Below are 20,140 nucleotides of genomic sequence, written 5' to 3'. Positions count from 1 at the left end.
TTTATCTTGAAGACAACAGATTTATAGTGGAGATTAAGAAGAAACAATTGATAAGGAGACTTAAAGCTATCTGTCTCCCCAGCCAGCTGCTGAATATTTATTTTTTTTAAATGAAGAGTGACTTTCTTATCAGGGAAAGGAACTTCCCTAGCGAACAACGGTGAGGCTGGGGCCAGACAGGCTATCTTGCGACTTGCTTTTTAAGTCACATTATTTACACTGGTTCACAAGTTCTCTCATCAGCTCAGGTCATGACTTTTGGCAGCATTAAAGAGTCTGCCCTGGTGCCAGGACACTTCCCTGCTCAGCATTGTCCTTGAAGCTGACAAAGGGGTTCAAGCCCTCACAGGTGGTGCAAACCTCCCCTTGCCCAAGCTTCCGGGGTCTTTCCTGCTGGGGGAGCAGCTTCCAGAGGTGGGCTATGGGGGACATACAGCACACACACACAGAGCCATTGCAGAACCAGTATTTATGAGGGTGACTGAGTCAGCCCGTTGCTCACAAGCCACTACACAGAGGTGCCAAGCAGGGCTGCAGCACGGTGGGGACAGAGCAGCCCCCCCCTACGGCAGCCACAGGGCAGGGTCCAGGCAGCAGCAACAGCGCAGGGGGCAAGCAGGACATGGGCAGGGCCAGCAGATTTGTGCCATTGGGGGGGGTCACTGAGGAGCCATCAGACTGAGCAGAGCCCCTGCACCCTGGGTGTGACGGGATGAACAATGGGAACCAGCTCCCTGCCAGGGCACGGCTGACCCCACGGGGGATGCAGGGGATGCTGCATGCCCACCACACAGCAGGGCAGGGCAGGGCGTGCATGCTGGAGGCCTCGCAGTTCAGCAGCCTCTTTCAAAACATGCCAAAACCCCGATACCTTCTGCTTCAGGCAGGGATTGCCCAGCACAGCATCCTTGCCAGGGCAGCCCCAGCAGCACTGCCAGGTGGGTGCTGGGACCCCCCCGCCACCAACACCACCGCTCAGGGACATGTGCAGGGCAGGGGCTGACACCAAAGAGCACCCGCAGAGTCCTTCCTGAGCCACCAGGCGCCAGGAAAGGGCAGTGCCTGTGCCCATGCAGGTGATGGTGCGGAATGAGCTGCTGGAGCGCAGAGGCAGGGGGGAGCTGGGAGGCTCCCAGGGAGGCTGCTGGCACCTCAGAGGACAAGGTCCTGAGCGCCCACCCTTCCTGCAGGGCCGGGCCAAAGTCTGGCCTGACAGGACCTTGCAGTTGGGCTCCCAGTCTGCCTGGTGCAGCCGCCAGCCTCCAGCACACCCCAAAACAGCTGGCACCAGCAGCTGGGAAGAGGCAGCGGGGCTCCTACAATGCAAGCCGCACTGGCTTTCCCATGGCCCTGGCTATGAAGGAGGTGCCTGCACCCTGCCACATCCCTTCTCCAGCTCACATGTCCCCAGCTGCTCCTTGCATCCCGCAGCCCTGGCATTTCATGAGAGCAGCCCCTGGAGAGGTGGGGGCAGCCAAGGGGACAGTCAGCTCCTTCTGCTGGCAGCTCAGGGCTGCAGCGAGAACCAGGACGAGGCCTGGGCTGGGCAGCACTGGGCTGTCTGGCCCAGCCCCGGTGTCCCTGCCTGTGTAGGGCTGCGGGGATGGGCCAGCAGAAGGGAGATTTGCTGCACGGCACCTGGGTGTGCGCAGGGGAAGGTGGCAGGTACGAGGCTCCCCATGGGCATGGCAGGCACTAGGTTTTGGGGGCCAAGAGCCATGTCTCCAGGGCTGGGGATGGAGGCAGCCAGCCCCCCACACTCCGCAGTAAGCGCACGGGGAAGGGCGAGTGTCCCCATGCCCTCCCTGGACGGAGCCACACACCCAGGCAGCCCTTGCTGCCCAAGGGGCCGGGCAGAGGGGGGTCCCTGGCTTTGTCGTGGGGTGGGGGCAGGCGCTTCCAGAGCTGTGGCCACCCAGCTGCCCCCTCCCCTGGGGCGTCATCTCTTGGCCTCATCGGTGTCCGTGTCTGGCAGCCCAGCAGCAGGCTGGGGGCTGGGCTGCACCGCTTGCACCGTCTCCTCCAGGCTGCCGCTGGGGAACACCACGTAGTGGGCGCTGACACGCTGCAGCTGGGGCTCCCGCAGGTTCTCCTTGCTGTGCCAGATGCCATAGCCGAAGTAGACGAGCAGGCCTGCAGAAGGAGACAGAGAGCAGTGGCTCCAGCAGAGGAGGAGGAGGACCTGAAGCAGCAGGCACAGATGTGGCTGGCATCCTGATGGAGCAGCACGAGCCGCAGCACAGGGGCTCCGGATCTGCCCTCTCCCCCCTGGCCTTCCCACGAAGCCCCAGGACCTTTGGCCAGGACCATCACTAGCCCAGGTGGTGCCCCCCACTCCCAGGTAAGCCAGCGCCGTGCCTGCGGTCACAGGGGCAGCAGCCCACTGTCCGGGCAGACACAGGCCTGGTGGCCCAGTCCCAATGGTGCTGAAGCTGCTGGGCCCTGTGCTGGACACATCTCAAATGTCAGGGGGGCCTGCAGGCAGATTGTGCCAAGATATTCCAGGAATTCTCCTTGCATGAGTGGAGGAAACTGGGATTTCCCCTGACTGGAGATGACTCTGGTCAGTGCCACATGCTGAAGGACTGATGCAGAAGATTTCTGCTGGATGCGACAGGGGATGCTTAAACCAGCTGAGCGCAGGAGGGAAATGATCAATCCTACAGCACGTTACAGCAAGAAGAGCACACCTGGCCCACAGGAGAACTCCCTCAGGTCCCTGACAGACTTCCCAAGCTCCAGTGAGCTACCATGGCAGTGAGGAGTGGTTCTGCTCCAGGGCTTACGTGGAGGATCCAAACTGGAGCAGGAACCAGAGGGGGCCAGGGAGAGGCTGGAAGACATCGTCTTGCACCTCTGATGGGGAACCAAAGGCAGGAAGGGGTACGATGCACTTTGTAAACCCCCCCGGGCAGGGGGAGAATAGCTGCTGAAGCCAGCGGCAGCTGCTGAGGTGAGCACAGACTGAGGGCAGCCTGCCCAGGCTGGGAGCAGGGAGGTCACTGCTGCCCTGCTCCTGCTCCCCAGAGCCACACCAGGCACTTCCCTCTCCCCAGAAGGGAGCACGGGTTCTCAGGGATTATGCTGCCATGAGAGCACTCACCTAAGATGAGCCAGACCGTGAAGCGAAGCCACGTCACATAGCTGAGCTTCAGCATGAGATAGATATTGAGGACGATGCTCAGTGCTGGGGACAGGGGCACCAGGGGGATCTGCAAGAGAACCAGAGCCATCACTGAGAGACCTGCCAGGAACAGACACAGCTGCTGTGCTGTAGGACCGTGTCCTTGTCCTTAAAACCGCAGAGACACAACGGCTCTGGCAAGCAAATGTGGGGAACAACAACTTGTACCTGGTCCCTGGGGCTTTCTGAGAACCTTTTTTTCCCTGGCTGCTTGCCAGGCTGGCAGGGTAGGCAGGGGCACAAGGACCAAACCAGACCCAGTGCAATCCAGAGACAACATGGTCCTGGCTAGATAACACAGGCAGGGAGCAACACTGCCTTCCGGATGTCTGGACTGCTCGAGAGGCAGGGGTATCTGAGATGGGCAGGAGGAGAGCCAGGACCTGCAGAGGACATGGGGAGGAATGCTGGAAGGCAGCAGTGACCCTCAAGGGCAGGGTGTGCTGCTCCCCATCGAATGGACAGGGAGGACACCCATCCCAGCACAACCTGGGCACATCTGCTCCCAGGATGTGGCCGCCACCACAGGGGCGGAAGGATGCATTTGCCCGAACCATGCCAGGGATGCTCTCAGTGGAAGGCTCATGCGTTCCCCAGGGGACAGGACCTCTCCAGTACCACCTTCTTGATGTTGCAGTCCAGTATCACGTGTCGCACAGCCTCACGTCCTCCGTGCCTCAGAGTCCCTTCAGAGTCACTGCTCTGCCTCTCCCAACTCCACCTGCTCCCACACCCTCTGTGCCCTGCCTGCCAGGTGACACTGCTGACAGCAACACCCCACACCCAGTGCTCACTGACACCCTGCTCCTCCTGTCTCTTCCTCAGCAGCTGCAGTGCTTTCACCAGATCAGGGTGACCGCAGGCTCTCGAGGGTCCAGCAGTGCTGCTCACACCCTGCCTCGTCCCAGCCCATGGCCCCAGACGTACCTGGAAGGTCTGCGTGCTGCGCTGCTGCTCGTGCACCCAGATGAGGAGCAGGCTGAGCAGGAAACCCAGGCTGAAGAGGACGAGCAGCAGGGAGTAACTCCAGGTGGGCAGGTGGAGGTGGGTGTTGCCAAACACCAAGATGGAGCAGAGGCAGATGGCAGACACCATCAGGGTCACCACAGCCACCGTGACCACCTCGCCTGGGTAAAAGTCGCTGAGGAACTCCAGGTAGGGCTCGAAAGCTGCCTTCAGCTGCCCCGGCTCCCGGTGCTCTTTGCCCTTGTCTCTATCCACCAGCTGGAGCTTGTCGGAGAAGGACTCGTACTCCTTCAGCTCGCTGGCGGCGGGGCCCTCGCAGGGCTCGGGGCTGGGCCGGCTGCCAGCTGGCTGCGTGGGGGCGCCTGCCTTCTGCTGCTGGAAGCGCAGCACAATGATGCTGGCAGCCACAAAGGTGTAGGCAAGCAGCGTGCCGATGGACAGGAACTGCACCAGGGCCTCCAGGTCAAAGACGAGGGCCAGCAGGGCCATGAGCAGCCCAAAGACCACAATGCCAATGACGGGCACCTGCGTGCGGGGGTGCACTCGGGAGAACACCTGGAAGAAGAGCCCGTCCTCGGCCATGGCATAGACAATGCGTGGCAGGGAGAAGAGGTTGCTCAGCAGGACCGTGTTCATTGCTGAGGGACAGGCAGAGAAAGGGAACCCACGTGAGATTTGGTGCATTGCCCAAACCACCCTACCTCCCAGCCCCAGGTTTGCACGCTCCCACCTCCACCAGCCGGTCCGTACTCACCACAGATGGAGCCAGCCGCCACCAGAAATCCCGCCCAGGAGTAGCCTCTCCTGTAAAATGCATCAGCCAGGGCAGAGTCAGGGTCCAGCGTGTGCCAGGGCACCATCAGTGTCAGCACCATGGACACAAGGATGTAGGCGCCGGTGGCCAACCCCAAGGAGAACGCTATGGCCCTGGGGACAGCCTTCTGTGGGTTCCTGGCTTCTTCACTGGAGGCCGCGATGACATCAAAGCCCACGAAGGCATAGAAGCAGGTGGCTGTGCCAGCCATGATGCCTGACAATCCGTATGGGGCAAAGCCTCCCTCCTGGGCACCCCAGTTCTTGGGCTGTGCGAGGACAAAGCCCATGATGAGAATGAAGAGGATGACGCCTATGCTGACAGCCGAGAAGACATGGTTGAGCCAGGAGGACACTTTGGCCCCAAAGGAAATGAAGGCAGTGGCTACCAGCAGGATGGTGGCTGCCAGGAAGTCAGGGTAGTGGGCCAGGAAGGGAACCTGCCAGGTGCCGATGTGGGTCTCAGTGAAGTTCTTAATTTTGTGGTTGAAGATGGAGTCCAGGTAGCCACTCCAGGCCCTGGCCACCGCTGCGCCCCCAATCATGTACTCCAGCAGCACGTTCCAGCCGATGAGAAACGCCCAAATCTCACCCACGGACACGTAGGTGAACATGTAGGCAGAGCCTGTCTTGGGTACCCGGGCCCCAAACTCGGCGTAGCAGAGAGCAGCCAGGAGTGAGGCAAAGCCAGCAATGATGAAAGAGACGATGACAGCGGGGCCAGCCATCTCCTTGGCTACGGTGCCTGTGAGGACGTACAGCCCAGAGCCCACCATGCCCCCAATGCCCAGTAGCGTCAAGTCGATGGTGGAAAGGCATCTGTTGAAGGATGTCTCCATCATGTCATCCTCTAAGGTCTTCACTCGGTTGAGTTTCTGGCAGAAGCGGGTCAGGTCCGTGGAGCGAGGCAGCCATCTCGCCATCCTGCAGGCACCGGGCCCTGCCCTCTGGCAGGACGAGGGCTCCACAGCAGCGACACCCTGCTCGGAGACCTAGTGGGGGAGCAGGAAGGTGTGAGGAGCCCCGGCACCAGCAGCTCAGAAATGCTCGGGTTGCATTCTGCTGCAAAACCCGGCAGGGACTGCTCAGCCCCAGCACCCTCTCCTCCACTGCCCGGATCCTGCACCTTGGCCAAGCCCAGGAGAGCTGGGGACAGGGTAGAAAAGTCACCAGGCACGTTTCCCCGGATTTGGACCTGCCGGCTCCAAATAGAGAGTGCGGTGGGTTCAGCACCCAGCACCGCCCCATATCCTCCTGCGGGGCCACTGGAGCCAGCCACCCATGCACAACGACCAGTGACATGCTTGTGAGGCAAGCAGAGAACTGCAGCACCTCAAGGGCAGCATTTCCCTGCCTTTCCTATTTGAAAATGGAGCTGTGCTAAAAAAAGCCCAAACCAAGCAACTCGGGGCACGCTGAAGGTTTCTCTGCTGCTTCCCCTCCACCTCACTAAGCATCTCCCTTCCCAGGGGAAGCCCTGACATGCCAGGAGCCCACCCAGGGGTTGTGCAGGGTCTGGCCCCCACAGCGTCTCACTGCGTCCCCAGGGAAAGCCCACGCACGACAAGGAGACGCAGCAGGAGGTACGGCGAGGCCGAGCACGGCCAAGTCCAGACCAGCTCCAGTAAGGACGTGGGTGTCCTCTCCAGACCAGGAGAGAGATCCACCGGCTGGAACCAGCCGCATCTGGCGGAGCAGGATGCGGAGCCGGGGACCCTCAGGCCTTGCAGCTGGTCTGGCAGCCGCGAGCTGCTCTCTGCTTCCAGCTGCCCCCCTCACACACCTCCCTTAGCTAGGGCTGCCCACCGGCCGTCCCCAGACCACGGGCCGTGCTTAGCGGGCCTGCCACGCTTTGGGGCAGCGACGCCGCTCCCCCGAACCTCCCAGGCCGCAGAAAGGTCTCCCCGGCACCCCCAACCAGCCCACGGCAGGGGCCCGCTCCCTGGGGAACCGGCTCACCCGCACCCACGGCGCCGCGGGCCGGGGCCGAGCCGCCCCCGAGCCCCGAGCCGCCCCCGGGGCCAGGCGCACCCGAGCCGAAGCCGCCCAGCGCCGAGGCCCCGCTCCCGGAGCCGCGCCCTTCGCTGGCGCAGGTGGCGGAGCCGAGGCGAGGGCCCCGCTTTAAACCCGGCCCCGGCCCCGCTCACCTGCCCCGTGCCCGCCGCGGGCGGCCCCTGCGCCCCCGGAGCTCCGCGCGGCTCCGGCCCGCACCTGCTCCGAGCCGATCCGCGCCGAGCCGAGCCCAGGCGAGCCGGCCCCGCCCGGTCCGGCCCCGCGGAAGGGCGGGCCCCCGGCAGCGGGCGGTGGCAGCGGGAGCCGGGCGCACGGCAGGGCCCCGGGGGTCGGCCCCGCGTCACCCCCGCAGGGTGGGCGGGAGCGGAGCCGGTGAAGGAGGCAGCGGAGGACGGAGCTGTTAGCCCAAACCCCGGGCGACGAACGCAGCCGATGAAGGGAAGGGCTGAAACCCTGCTCTGCTCCTCCGCTGCTGTCCTGGGGGGGAATCTGCCCCTGTCCCCGTGCTCCGGAGCCCCTGGCCGGGTGGCTGGGACCACCGCCATGCTCGGCACTTTGCGGCGTGGGGGAAAGCAGCCGGAGGGGCTGCAGTGGCAGGCGGGTTCTGGACTGGCCCGTCCTGCTCACAGTGCTGCTGCCAAGGGGGGAAAAAGCAGTGCCTGCAGAAGAGCACAGAAACCCCAGTGAAAGGGTACTTGGAGTCCAGCAGAGACACTGAGGTGCGTGATTCCTCCTTGGCAAAGTCAAAATGCATTTCTTCTCCACAACTGCCTCAACTCCTCTGGAACCAGCGTAAACCCTCTGCACCCTCACCCCCTGCAGCAAGGCGCGTCCTAGCTCTGCTGCCTGGCACACAACCAACCCTGTTCCACCTGAACCTGCTTTTTACGGGCTTCATATAACAGTCCTTGTATTTGAAGAGAGTGAAGTTCCTCTCCTGTGGTTTTATCTCAACCCTGACCCCTCTTGGGCACTGTTTTCAGGTGGAGGAATGGAGGTGGAAGGTGCTCCAGGCCTCTTGTGTCCCCACTGCCTTTCACAGAAACTTTTCCAGCTCTGCTGCACTCTTGGAAGGAAGGGAGCAGTGTTTGGGTGTTGGTGCACCCAGTGGCTTCACAGCAGTAAAATGTTTTTCATTTTCTTCTCTGCTCCCATCCTAATACTTCCTGATGTGCCATTTGATGGCTACTGAGCATGAAAGCTCATTTTTCTATGGACCTGTCAGTCATCACCCCAAATACCCAGAGTGGTAACAGTCAACTTGGAGCCTGTCATTTGAAACTAAGTGCTCCCACGTGCATATATTCACTTCTATCCATGCTGAACATACTTCCCTTCTTTGTAGAGGACCTTGCTATCCTCCTGTTCAGCTCAGCAAAGTATAGAACAAGCATCAGGAAATGGGCCTCGTCCCTTCCTATCACTGCTCATCGACCTTTCTCTAGCTCATGAGTAAACACAGGGCTGGCACAGCAACTCTCCCTTTGCTCACTTTCTACCAAATGAACAGGTAACTCAGTCCACTCGTACATCCCCTCTCCACACAGCTTCTGGCATGCGTTGAGACTTTGGCAGAGCTTAAGGCCCAGCTTCGTGGGTGGCTGAAGCCACCTGAGCTGCAACCAAAGGTGCAGACGGCCCCCAGCTGTGTGTTCCTATGGTATCTGTACGGCTGTTTGAGAGCTCTGGGGCTGCACAGGAGCCGAGTCAGCTGAAATCCCATAATCTGTTTTAGCATTTCCAGCCAGATCAGCTCCTTTGGATTACTCTCACAAGATTTGACTCCAGCCCAAATACCATGGGCAGAAACACCGCCACTGCAAAACAGGGCCACAGCCAGCCCCATATAGAATCATTACGATTGGAAAAGCCCTCCAAGCTCATCTGGTCCAACCATACCCCTACCACCACTATCCCTGCTAAACCATGTCCTTAAGCACCACGTTCAACCTTTCCTTAAACACCCCCAGGGACGGTGACTCCACCACCTCCTTGGGCAACTCGTTCCAATGCCTCACTGCTCTTTCTGAGAAGAAATTTCTCATAATTTCCAACCCCAACCTCCCCCAGTGCAACTTGCGGCCATTCCCTCTAGTCCTATCATTAGTTATCTGTGAGGAGAGGCTGATCTCCAGCTCCCCATAGCTTCCTTTCAGGTAGTTGCAGAGAGCACTAAGGTCTCCTTTGAGCCTCCTCTTCTCCAGACTAAACACCCCCAGTTCCCTCAGCCGCTCCTCATAAGATTTGTGTTCCAGGGCCTTCACCAGCTTCGCAGCCCTTCTCTGGACATGCTCCAGGGCCTCGATGCCCTCCTTGTAGTGAGGGGCCTGAACACAGTACTCGAGGTGTGGCCTCACCAGCGCAGAGCACAGGGGGACCATCACCTCCCTCGTCCTGCTGGCTGCAGTATTCCTGACACAAGGCAGGATGCCGTTGGCCTTCTTGGCCACCTGGGCACACTGCTGGCTCATGTTCAGGTGAGCATTGAACAACATCCCCAGATCCTTATCCTCTGCACAGCTTTCCAGCCACTCTGCCCCAAGCCTGTAGCACTGCTGCATGGGGTTGTTGTGGCCAAAGTGCAGGACCCAGCACTGAGCCATGTTGAACCTCATCCCATTGGCCTCTGCCCATCGACCCAATATGTCCAGCTCCCCCTGCAGGGACTTCCTACCCTCCGGCAAATCAACACATCCCCCCATCTTGGTGTCACCTGCAAACTTACTGAGGGTGCACTCAATTCCCTCATCCAAGTCATCAATAAAGATATTGAAGAGGATGGGCCCCAACACCAACCACTGGGGAACACCACTCATGACCGGTCACCAGCTGGATTTCACTCCATTCACCACCACTCTCTGTGCCCGGCCATCCAGCCAGTTTTTAACCCAGAAGAGTGTGTACCTGTCCAGGCCACGGGCTGCCAGCTTCTCCAGGAGAATACTGTGGGAAACCCTGTCAAAGGCTTTGCTGAAGTCTGGGTAGACTATGTCAACAGCCTTTCCCTCACCCACCGGGCAGGAAAGGCATCACCCTGTAGGAAGGTGTCACCCTCTAGTGACACAAATGCACTGATGTGGGGGGCTGCAGAGAGAAAGAAAACCTGCAGCTGAAAAAAAAAAAAAAAGAATATCTGCATATTCTCAGCCTTATACCTCCTAGTAATGCTTCATGTGGGGGCTGACTAAATTTTCCTCCACTGAAACTATGCTGATCAAATGCTCCCTTGATCACGAGCTATCCCAGATGATTTATTCTCTTAAAATAATCTTTTCAACAAATTAACCATGTCTGAGCACTCTGCCACTCTCCACCTTGCTCAGAAAGCCTCTCTAAAGCACAACCTGAGGCAGACTGCAGACATGGAAAATTTCAGCTTGGATTGTTTGCCTGGCAGAGCCGTACGCTGCTGAAACCAGATGGTGGGAGCATGAAGCCCAAGTGCTCCCGCTGGAGCTCTGCTGCCGTTGTCATGGTACCACTGGAGCAGCCCGCCAGGCGCTGATCATAGAATCGTTAAGGTTGGAAAAGACCTCCAAGATCAGCTGGTCCAACCATTCCCCTACTACCAATATCACCCACCAAACCATGTTCCTAAGCACCAGATAAAGCAAGCCTGGGGCAGAGGGCAGCAACCCACACGTGCCATAGGCAGGGAACTCTGCTCCTCTCATCACAGGGCAGTGAAGCCTTGGTATTTTAGCAGCTGAGTGCAGGGCTCCCAGCTGAGGGTCAAGCAGATACAAAATTCATGGTAATTCTTGGGGATTCTGCAATAGGGCAATTCCCACATCAACCTACTTTCCAGCTGGGGATTTTCCCCTGGGAGGTAGCGACCCCACAAGAGATACACCTTCTGTCTCCAATCACTGAACTGCAGTAGCATGATCCTGTCATGATGGATATGGGTGTGTGCCTCAGCCCTGAATTTGCAAAAGCCTCTTTGCTTCTCACAGTGTTGCAGAAAATCAAAATGCTGTTGCATTTGCATACATAAGCAGGCAACACCACCACCTCACCCTACTGAAAGACCACCCACAAAGCCTCCCAACAGCTTTGCAGTTTCCTTACTTCAGTTGGGGATGGTCCCAATTTGCTGAAAACCCCTATGGCTTCAGTGATCTGCTTTCATAAGAACCTAAGGGCTTGCAGAACCCTGAATAAGGGGTTAGTGACACATTTCCCAGCTTCAGCAATTAACAGCATTCTGAACCTTCTAATACTGCCTTCTACTGTGAAGAGGTAGTAATAGCAAAGGATGCAGGCAAGAGCAAACAGTAACACAAAGGAGAAGTCTCCCAAATACAATCCTTTGCTATAGGAATGCTAGAGAACCCTTAAACAATGGTCTTCGTGTAATCAAAGCCCTTCAACACATTGGTAAAAGTCCTTGATCCCTCCCCAGCAGCTGCTCTGGCTTGAAGAGCCGTTCATCCACGAAGAAAAGAACTGCTTTCAGTCTCTGCCTTGCTCATCCCATTTCCTGTGAGCTCCCAGCATTGCTTCAGGTGTGCAAGAAATGCGCTGGTGTCAGGTGATGTGCAATCTCTTTTAGCCAAGCTCTCAGCAAGTGCTCAGATTCCTTCTGTGGACCACGTCTGAGGGATGCAACCAAGAGTTAATCAGCTCAGCCCTAAAAGTTCTTAGAAACTCTCCAGCTCTCTAGCTTTAATCTAGTGAAGCCCCAAACCCATGCTTATCTAGCAAGGATGGAAAAACTGTGCGATTGCTGACATTTAAAAAGCTGCAGCCCCAGGAGGCTGTACATATTGTTTTATTTCTATTCATTTGGAAACTGTTTTGAAGTAACAAAGCAAAAGCTCTGAAGCCTTTTCTGCTATCTGACTCGGGTGGAAACACCACTGACATCACGTCACAGTCCAGTGCAGGTGGACAGAGGCCTCCCTTAATAAAATCCTCCCTTAATAAAACTCAGAGGAGAAGCCTATGCTGTTAACTGCCTAGATGTCTCTCTGTAAGGGGTCTGCCTGTTTAGGATGCCGTTTCTGCCTCAACACACACGAACGCATCTTCTCGTAGATAAACTTTTTTTTTTCCCCATCCACCAGCTATCTGCACACTGAGGCTGCACCGGAAGGCCAACATGCTTTGCTTCCTGTCTGACAGGACAGCTACTCACTTCTTCCATCCCTTATCAGAGACACTCATTCCTCCTTGACTCAGAAGAGGAGATTGTAATTTGGAGATGACACTGCTCACAAACTCAGCTTCACTCCCCTAGATAACAGAGAACATCCATCCAGTGGTTTGGGTTTGCTGACTTGATGCCTACAATAGTCTCTCTCAACTTAGTAGACTGCCTCACTGACACTGCAGGCTGTAATGTGGCAGACTAACGCCCTCTGTCATCTCTAGTCTTCGTGACGCTTTGCAATGCCGCAGGAATTGCAACATGCATCTTGTTCCGAGGAGTGGAAAGGCACTCTGAAGCTCTCCAGCTTCAGCCTCTGCTCTCCAGCTTCAGCCTCTGCTCTGCTCTGGAGGTCTGCTTCCCCCACCTCTAAAGGTTACCTAAGGGACACAGCTATTTCTTCTACAGCTGCAGACCAGTAGCCCCTTCCTGATATAATATAAAGCAAATGCATTAATAGTCTGTTCTTTAGAGGGAATTCAGAAGAAAACCCTGGAAAGTAAACAGCAGATTTGCTTGTTCAGGAGAAGGCCTTCTCTGACTCAGATTCCTTCTGCTGTAACTTCCGAATCAGTTCCAGTAAATTCATCTGTAAAGTCAGCTCCTGTAAAGGAAAAAAGAAATTTTTGCAAGAATAAGATGATCCCATGCCCTTATGCAGGAAGCAGAAAGGACTGGTTTGTACCACCCACTCAAGAACGAGTAATCCTAAGGGAACAAAAGAAAAAGCTTGCAGATGCAAAACAAGGGCTTAATCTTAAGTGTTTCTACAAAACACAAGGCATTAACAACTTAAATCTGCTGCAAAGTGTAGCTGCATCAGGAATCCCACTGCTTTACAAATTGTTATTGGTTAAAAAAGGTTCTTTCTTGACAGTTGTTGAACAATAAATCCAGTGAGGGCTGTCAGGCCAGCCGGTTTTGAAGGTTTTCCCTTTTCTAACACACAGCCTTCAGTGGAGAGCAGCAGTCCCCTTGCACACACAGAGCCATACACTCTAGGGGAGGTTCTCCAGGTAGGCACAGCTCCCCTCCACTGTTCTTGAACAGCAACTCCAGTGCCTGATCCTTTTGCAGGAGACAAAGGAAGGAAGCAGGAGGAAACATTTTGTGTGCTTTCCAACTGCTTTCTTCTAAGATACATGCAACACACTGCTGTGCTGGTGTATACAATCCCCTCTTGCATTCTTCAAAACCTCCTTTTTCTGTGACTGCCATTGAGTTGAGACCACCATCTCCTACAATCACCAGCCTCAGCTTATTGCTTCCTTATACTCCCCTTGCCCTCTGCTTGTTCTTCACTCAAATTTATCTCACAAGCCATTTAGCAAATAGACTGTATCACCCCTGCACATGGCAGGGTATCTAATTCAGTAAACCCTGGTTCTGTGACGCAGGCTTGTAGATGTTACATTATGGAAGTAAAAACCTATTTTTGTAAATATATATATATATATCAACCACATAAACAGGCAGTTTATATAACAGACTGGGAAAAACACATCTGCTGATGCAAATGTATGGAGAACAACAGATTTCAGCACTAATTTCTTGTATGATGGCAGCATTCAAAGATGCAAGTCAAGGTCCGGTTTACCAGCTATCATAAAGGCAAACAATTAAATAAGAAACAGCAAATAGGAACCCTGGTAAGAGTTACCACTTACAAAAATAACATGAAAGGCAGGGGCAGGAGGGGAAACAAAGAGCTGCTTTCAGTATGAGTAATAGCGGCATAGGAAAAAAAAAAAGGGACTTGATCAAGGCTACGCAACCGAGAATCATGTGAGTTTTAGAAAATGGCTGTTTACTAGCTTCGTGTAAGCCAACTTTTCTCTCTAGTAGGTTTTTATCAAAATAAATTTAATCAGATGAAAAATACAGTTAAGAATAGTCTGTTCCTGCATTCTCTGCAAACTTCAGTGGCATCGTAATGAGATTTTGGAACTTTTAGTTTTCCATTCCTGTGGTGTCGGAAAACAGAAGAAAAAAAAAAACCAACAAAAAGCTAGGCAACTGCTATCAAGTTTTAGGAGCACTGGAGAAACATAGAACAATTCTCTAATGACAGTCTGATACAACTGTCTCCAGTAAGTCACAAGCAAGAATTAATGAGATGCCTTATAAAAAAATAAGACTTATTGAAGGCAATTTATATAGCTAAGCTAAGCACAAAAATGACAAACCTACTTATCCATTTATTTCAGTATTCCATGGACCCGTTCAAGAGTCACAGGACTGCAGGCTGTTGGCACAATGTTTCTTCCACCCCCAGTGGGAAAAACACTGCAGAAGGTTGGGGATATTGCCCTCTCTAACGGGTTTCTGTTGCTTTGAACCCACCACCTGGTCCACCCAGAGCACGTTACACATCAGCTGGTGAGGCAAAGGACTGATCATTCTTCCTGAGCCAGCAATTCAGAATTCATTATGAATAGAGTAAGATTTAAAAACAAAAGTTGTTAGCACAACAGCGCTGCCAGATCTTACACTCACTGCTTAAACACAAACCTACCTGTGGGTTGGTGGTGATGTAGAAGCCTGATACCCCAGCCTTCTCCAGAGTGCTCTGCTGGTCTATGACTTTTTGGTCCAGTTCCAAGACGATTTTCTCATCCATCATTCGCTGTTCCTCTCGAATTCGTTGCTCCACAGCCTGAGATGATGATATGCAGCAGAAGAGTGGATTATTCACCTTCCTTGTGTACTTTTCTCATCTCTAAGTCTTTTACCAAAACCAAAGAGCTATTAGACCCTCAAGCACTCCAACTGTGATGACCTAGACTCTTCCAAGGACGGTAGAGGGCAGCAAGCACAGCCTCAGATCTTACCTTGAGTGACTGCCATGCCTTACAGCAAGCTACCTCTCATGAAAGAACAGGGAAACAGCTGGTACTAGCCTAGTTTATGTGCGTTTTGAGGCTAAAAAAGAGACCATGAGCAACAGATCACAATCTGAATGACTTTTCCTGAGGAGCACCAGGCTGTAGGTGAGTACTGCAGTAGCACATGTGCTAAAGAAGTCCGTAGTCCAAAAAACCACACATCCTGCAGCATCATCAGTGCTGCGAGGGAAGACTTGGAGGAGTAATACAAGCCACAGAAAATCACCACAGAGCCAGTTCAGATGCCTCCACGTTCTCTGCGCACAAACACATACAGAGCTGGAGCTTTACAGCAGACCCAGTTCCCATTTATTCACTAAGGAGTCGAGCTCCTCAACTCCTAGCTTTGCAATACGAAAGTCAGCTTATTTTGTATTGACAACAGCAAGCTGAAGCTTCATTTGGAACTACAGTATGCTGGGGCTCTATTTCTGGCAGATTAAGGATATTATAAAATGAACACTTTCCAAATAGCCCTATCAGCAGAACCCTCCCACCTCGCCTTTGCAGAAAACCACATTACCTCAGAAGAATAAACGGAAGAGCAGAGCATAGTAAAGGTATGGGTTCACTGCTTAAGCACAGGATGGCAGAGCTGGAACTCACTTGCCACAGACACACAGTGTAATGGCGGGGTGTAAGTTAGCCTCTCTAGCTGGAACACAGTGATCATTTGCTACTTCAGAGGCACACCGGAAATCAAGCGTTGAGAGCATGCTCTACAAAGGCTACTATGTTCTGCTAGCTGCAGAAGTGGGCTTGGCTAGTCACTTACGGAGAAAATGTCAACCTACTTGGCTAAAAGGAACACTGCTAGAGAGGGCAGAACAAAGCAGAAGGATCGCAGGGGTTGAGGACAGCCCAGCTCCAACAAAAAACCACATATGTGCACAGCTAAGGCAATAAGATCTTACTGGGCTGCCCTGAACAACAGACTTCCTTCTCAAGACACAGGGAAAGTCAAGAAACACCAAATCTGCTCTAAACATAAAGGAAGGCTCCTTCTCCTATAAGGACTAAACGACAAGTTTAAACATTTTACCCATGCAATGCTGCTCCTTTGTAAGGTGGTAAACAAAGGCAAGCATTTAGCTAGAGACATTCAGGGCAATAAATATTCCTCAGTGCACAGAGAGGAAGAAGTCACTAGGTCTGGGATTTCCTGTGTCAACGACTGCGGTTTAAAAGGCCTGGGCAGATCCATCTGAAAGGGAGGACAAGTTCCATGAGTCCTGTGGAAAAGCCAGAATCTGAATGACAGTGGCTTCAGCCCTGAACAATCTGGAAAAAAAATTGAGATTTGTCTACGGCATGAAAGGATCAGCTGCTGTCTGCAAAAGGCCTGACCCAAATGAAGGGTGTTTCAAAGACCTGACTGGACAAACTGTGAACAAGCTGAAGCAGCCTCAGAGCTTACTCTGCTTTGAGCAGGAGTTTGGACCAGACACCTCCTGAGGTCCCTTCCAACATTAACTATCCCACAAACCTAAGAAAACTCTGTTTATAAGTTCTTTAGTCTGGAAGGCTCACAATCCTTGTCTGTGGAAGATTCAAATCCTTTGGCTCCCACATTCCCCAAGGACTTTCCTTCCTCTTGATGGCCTTAGGGCAAAGGAGTAGGTACCACACCCTTGTCTTCACTTAGTCCTGTGCTGAAAAAGTGATTTGCCCGTCCTTGGGCTTGAAAATCTCTTTAAATGAGATTTATTTACCTGCATACTGTTTAGGGTAGATATCCAACTCCGAGATACAGAAAAGTACAAAAGACTGAGAAAGTAAGCCTTAAACACAAGCTTTGGCTCAAGCGGCTGGTATGCTAGGCCAAGGTTTTAAGTGCTACAGATTCCATTAGGAAGCTGAACATCTAGAAACTACAACTTGTATTATCCCTCCTGTGAGACTGATCCCAAGCTATTACACAGGAACTGGTCTTCAAAACCTTTAACCAGAGAGAGCAGGTCTGATTAGAAATGTAGCAATTGTTACTAAGATTACTGATCTATTCCCAAAACGCTCTACAGAGTTTAGAATAACAGAGCAGTTATTCTGTCAGAGAATAACAGAACATATAAAAGGGAAGAAGTAACTTCAGTAACTTCCTCCTGACGGACGGATAAATAACACAAAAAGGCATGGGGAAGGTAAAAAGATGTAAGAAGAAGTTGTGCATGATATAATACAAGGAAAAACAAAACACATAATATGGATATGATTGTCATCTACTGTGAATCAAGTCTACTGAGCAAATACAATATTAAAAATGCTTTAGAATCAGCAATATAGATCATTATTTACTGCTATGCTGCAAATACAAGTTATTCAGACACAGAATGTCTAATATAGGTCCACACTGGCTTTAGTCATCTCAGTAAGAAATGAAGGAAGTGAAAACAAAAGATCCAACAGTGAGCTCTAACACCACGGTTGTTATGTACAAAGGTCAGAAAAACGCCTACATTTAAACAGTTATGCATTTGCCTTACGTGCAGTAATCTCATGCATACATTTGAATTACATGAATTAAGAAAACTAGCTACTTGTAATTTCCCTTACATTAGTGATAAGATAGAGACAGGTTTATAACGTATAGGTAAAATGATCTTCAGAGCCTTCGGACTGAATTTACCGCTCATGCTGAAGATCCTTTCTAGAAATGCCTTGAGAAACACTAAGAATCAATTTTTGTTTTTAGGTATCTTAGGTTATTTCTTTCAGTGTAACTAAGTAAAACATGAGTTTTGAGTGTTCTTTGCTTTCTCACCTTCTAACACATGATGGTAGATTTTACGCACGTTTATACTTTGCATCAACTTGCTGTCTATCCATATGCAGGCTTCAGCTTGTAATATAACAAACAGACTCATTAGCATATTGTGGAGAAGGCCTTGCTCTTTTAGAGCAGGTTCCTCAACTTCCATGATTGTCAGATCAGGTCTGGGCTCTAACTACACTAGATGGCAATGGCCTGGGGCAATCACCTCTCTGTCAGAAGGGACTGAGGGGTCAAAGGGCAGAGCCAGAAAGAGGGCCATCCAGCTGGAATGGAGAGCCCAGGGTACTGCACGCATGGCCAGACAAGCTGGCTGGCAGCTTCCAAGGCTTCACGAAGGACTAGATAAACCCTTTGGAGGTGCCAAGGGCTGTGACGCCCCTGCAACAGCACCAGCTCCTTGGGTGGGACAGCTGGGAACAGCCTTGCAGCAAAACAGCCGTTAAGCCCCAGGGAAGGAGACAACCTTTGTGCCTACGTGAAGGGTACCGAGGGAAACTGTGCCCACTCGCTCACCCCTTACCTCCATCTCCCGCTGCTGGGCGGCGCGGAGGATCGGCAGGTTGTGCGGCCTGCAGCACTGCTGGGCCTCCTTGTGCCGGTGGAAGAGCTCCTGCTTCAGCCCTGCTTCGGGGACAGGGTCAGGGCCCCGCGGCCACCGCGCCCCCTCCTTCCCTCCCTCCTGCCCTGTCCCCGCAGCGTCCCCACAGTGTGCCGGCGCCCCACCCTGAAGCCCCGGGCCTGGCTTCCCAGCCTCCCCGTGCAGCCCCCTGGTGCCCCAGGCCCCTCTCCTCGGTGACCCCCCCAGTGCACCCAGTTCCCCCAGTGCCTTCACCACCTACCCCCGAGTGCCACGGGGCTGTCCCCCGCGGTGTCCCCACCGCCCTCCCGCCGCCCAGTGTCCCCATCACCCCCCGCAGCGCCCCCCCCTTCCCCCGCCGGCCCGGCGCCCCGCTGACCGCGGTGCTCGCTGTGCAGCTTGAGGCGCTGGCTGTAGAGGTTCTTCTCGGTGAGGTGCTGGATCTCCAGCAGCCCCTGCACGATCTCGAACACGGTCCCGTCCAGCAGGGCCAGCGCCAGGTCGCTCAGCGTCGTGTAGGAGAGCCGCTGCTGGCAGGAGCTGTCGGGGTGCGGGTCGGTGCCGGAGCCGGAGCCGGTGCCGGAGCCGGTGCCGGTGCCGCCCCGTCCCGCCGCCCCGCGCACCTGGGCAGCGCCTTCACGAGCGCCTGCAGCTCCGAGAGCAGCCGGTAGTGCCGCTCCTGCTGCCGGGACAGCTCCGCCGCCGCCGCCTCATAGCCGCCGCCGCCGCCGCCGAACCGCTCCATGGCCCCGCTCGGCCCCGCTCCGCCCCGGCCCCAGCCCCCGCCCCCGGCGCAGGCGCAAGCGGGGACGCGGGCGGGGCCTGGCGGGGCCCTCCCGGGCCGCGGGGGCCGGCGGGGGCCGGCGGGGGCCGGCGGTGGGCCCCGCGCTGCCGGCGGCGGGCGGCCCCCAGCCCCGCACCGCAGCGGCACGGACGCGCGCGGTGCCCGGGGTCCGGCTGCGCCCGCGGCTGGAGCGGGGCGGGGCGGGGCGGTGGGGCAGGGGTGCAGCCGAGTGGCGGAGCTGCTTCAGTGAACCACAGGATCACAGAGCATCCCGAGTGGGAAGGGAACCGTAAGGATCGTCGGGTCCAACTCCTGGCACCACCCAGGTCTACCCCAAAATTCAGACCGTGTGACTAAGTGCACAGTCCGAACGCTTCTTAAACTCTGGCAGGCTTGGTGCAGTGACTCCTTCCCTGGGGAGCCTGTTCCAGTGGGCGACCACCCTCTCAGTGAAGAACCCCCTCCTGATGTGTAGCCTAAACCTCCCCTGCTGCAGCTTGACACCATTCCCGTGGGTCCTATCGCTGGTCACTACAGAGAATAGATCGGTGCCTGCCCCTCCACTCCCCCTTCCTGAGGAAGCTGTAGGCCACGGTGAGGTCTCCCCTCAGCCTCCTCTTCTCCAGGCTGAACAGGCCAAGTGACCTCAGCCGCTCCTCGTACGTCTTCCGCTCTAGGCCCTTCACCATCTTTGTAGCCTCTGGACACTCTCCAACAGTTTCACATCCCTTTTGTACTGTGGTGCCCAGAACTCCACACAGTACTTGAGGTGAGGCTGCACAGCACCTACCAGAGCAGGACAACCACTTCCCTACACCAACTAGCGATGCCGTGCTTGATGCACCCCAGGGTACGGTTGGCCCTCCTGGCTGCCAGGGCACACTGCTGGCTCATACTCAGCTTGCTGTCATTAAGAAAATAGCTGTGGACTTACAGACAAGTACTTCCTTCTCGTTGGTTACCACAGAGTTTTCAAACCCCAGAAACAGTAAA

General features: G+C 54.6%; 2 protein-coding genes across 5 annotated transcripts; both read right to left on the bottom strand.

Moving 5' to 3' along the window:
* Positions 1-454: 454 nt before the first annotated feature.
* Positions 455-7,521, bottom strand: SLC7A4 (solute carrier family 7 member 4; the record flags this gene model as incomplete). Of its 4 annotated transcripts, none has more annotated exons than XM_080558919.1 (5): positions 455-2,133; positions 3,104-3,212; positions 4,112-4,788; positions 4,905-5,955; positions 7,111-7,521. In XM_080558919.1, 5 exons carry the CDS (start codon positions 7,519-7,521, stop codon positions 1,940-1,942), a joined length of 2,442 nt encoding a protein of 813 aa, XP_080415045.1. In that variant the 3' UTR covers positions 455-1,939. The 4 variants fall into 4 exon arrangements, with proteins under 4 accessions (XP_080415045.1, XP_080415047.1, XP_080415048.1 ...); XM_080558921.1 differs by having other exon boundaries at positions 7,175-7,250; XM_080558922.1 differs by lacking the exon at positions 7,111-7,521 and adding an exon at positions 6,995-7,072.
* Positions 7,522-11,733: 4,212 nt separating this feature from the next.
* LOC308179169 (protein DGCR6) lies at positions 11,734-19,151 on the bottom strand. The gene is made up of 5 exons (XM_080558937.1): positions 18,987-19,151; positions 18,743-18,903; positions 18,307-18,407; positions 14,644-14,784; positions 11,734-12,732 (listed from the first exon to the last, which is right to left on the bottom strand). The coding sequence occupies exons 1-5, from the start codon at positions 19,106-19,108 to the stop codon at positions 12,649-12,651; spliced, it is 609 nt and encodes a 202-aa protein (XP_080415063.1). The 5' UTR covers positions 19,109-19,151; the 3' UTR covers positions 11,734-12,648.
* Positions 19,152-20,140: the final 989 nt, after the last annotated feature.

The sequence above is a fragment of the Anser brachyrhynchus genome (assembly GCF_964034855.1).
Source record: "Anser brachyrhynchus genome assembly, chromosome: 17".
Classification (NCBI taxonomy): Eukaryota; Metazoa; Chordata; class Aves; order Anseriformes; family Anatidae; genus Anser; species Anser brachyrhynchus.
The sequence above is the reverse complement of the archived record's forward strand: the minus strand, read 5'-3'. Positions and strand labels throughout refer to the sequence as shown.

What these genes read in the sequence shown, in the direction of transcription:
- LOC308179169 (XM_080558937.1), bottom strand. Translation starts at nt 19,108, where the DNA reads ATGGAGCGGTTCGGCGGCGGCGGCGGCGGCTATGAGGCGGCGGCGGCG. An exon ending in CTCGTGAAGGCGCTGCCCAG is followed by an intron (nt 18,904 to 18,986) that starts GTGCGCGGGGCG and finishes GCACCCCGACAG; the next exon opens with CTCCTGCCAGCAGCGGCTCT. An exon ending in ACATCACCACCAACCCACAG is followed by an intron (nt 12,733 to 14,643) that starts GTAGGTTTGTGT and finishes TTTCCTTTACAG; the next exon opens with GAGCTGACTTTACAGATGAA.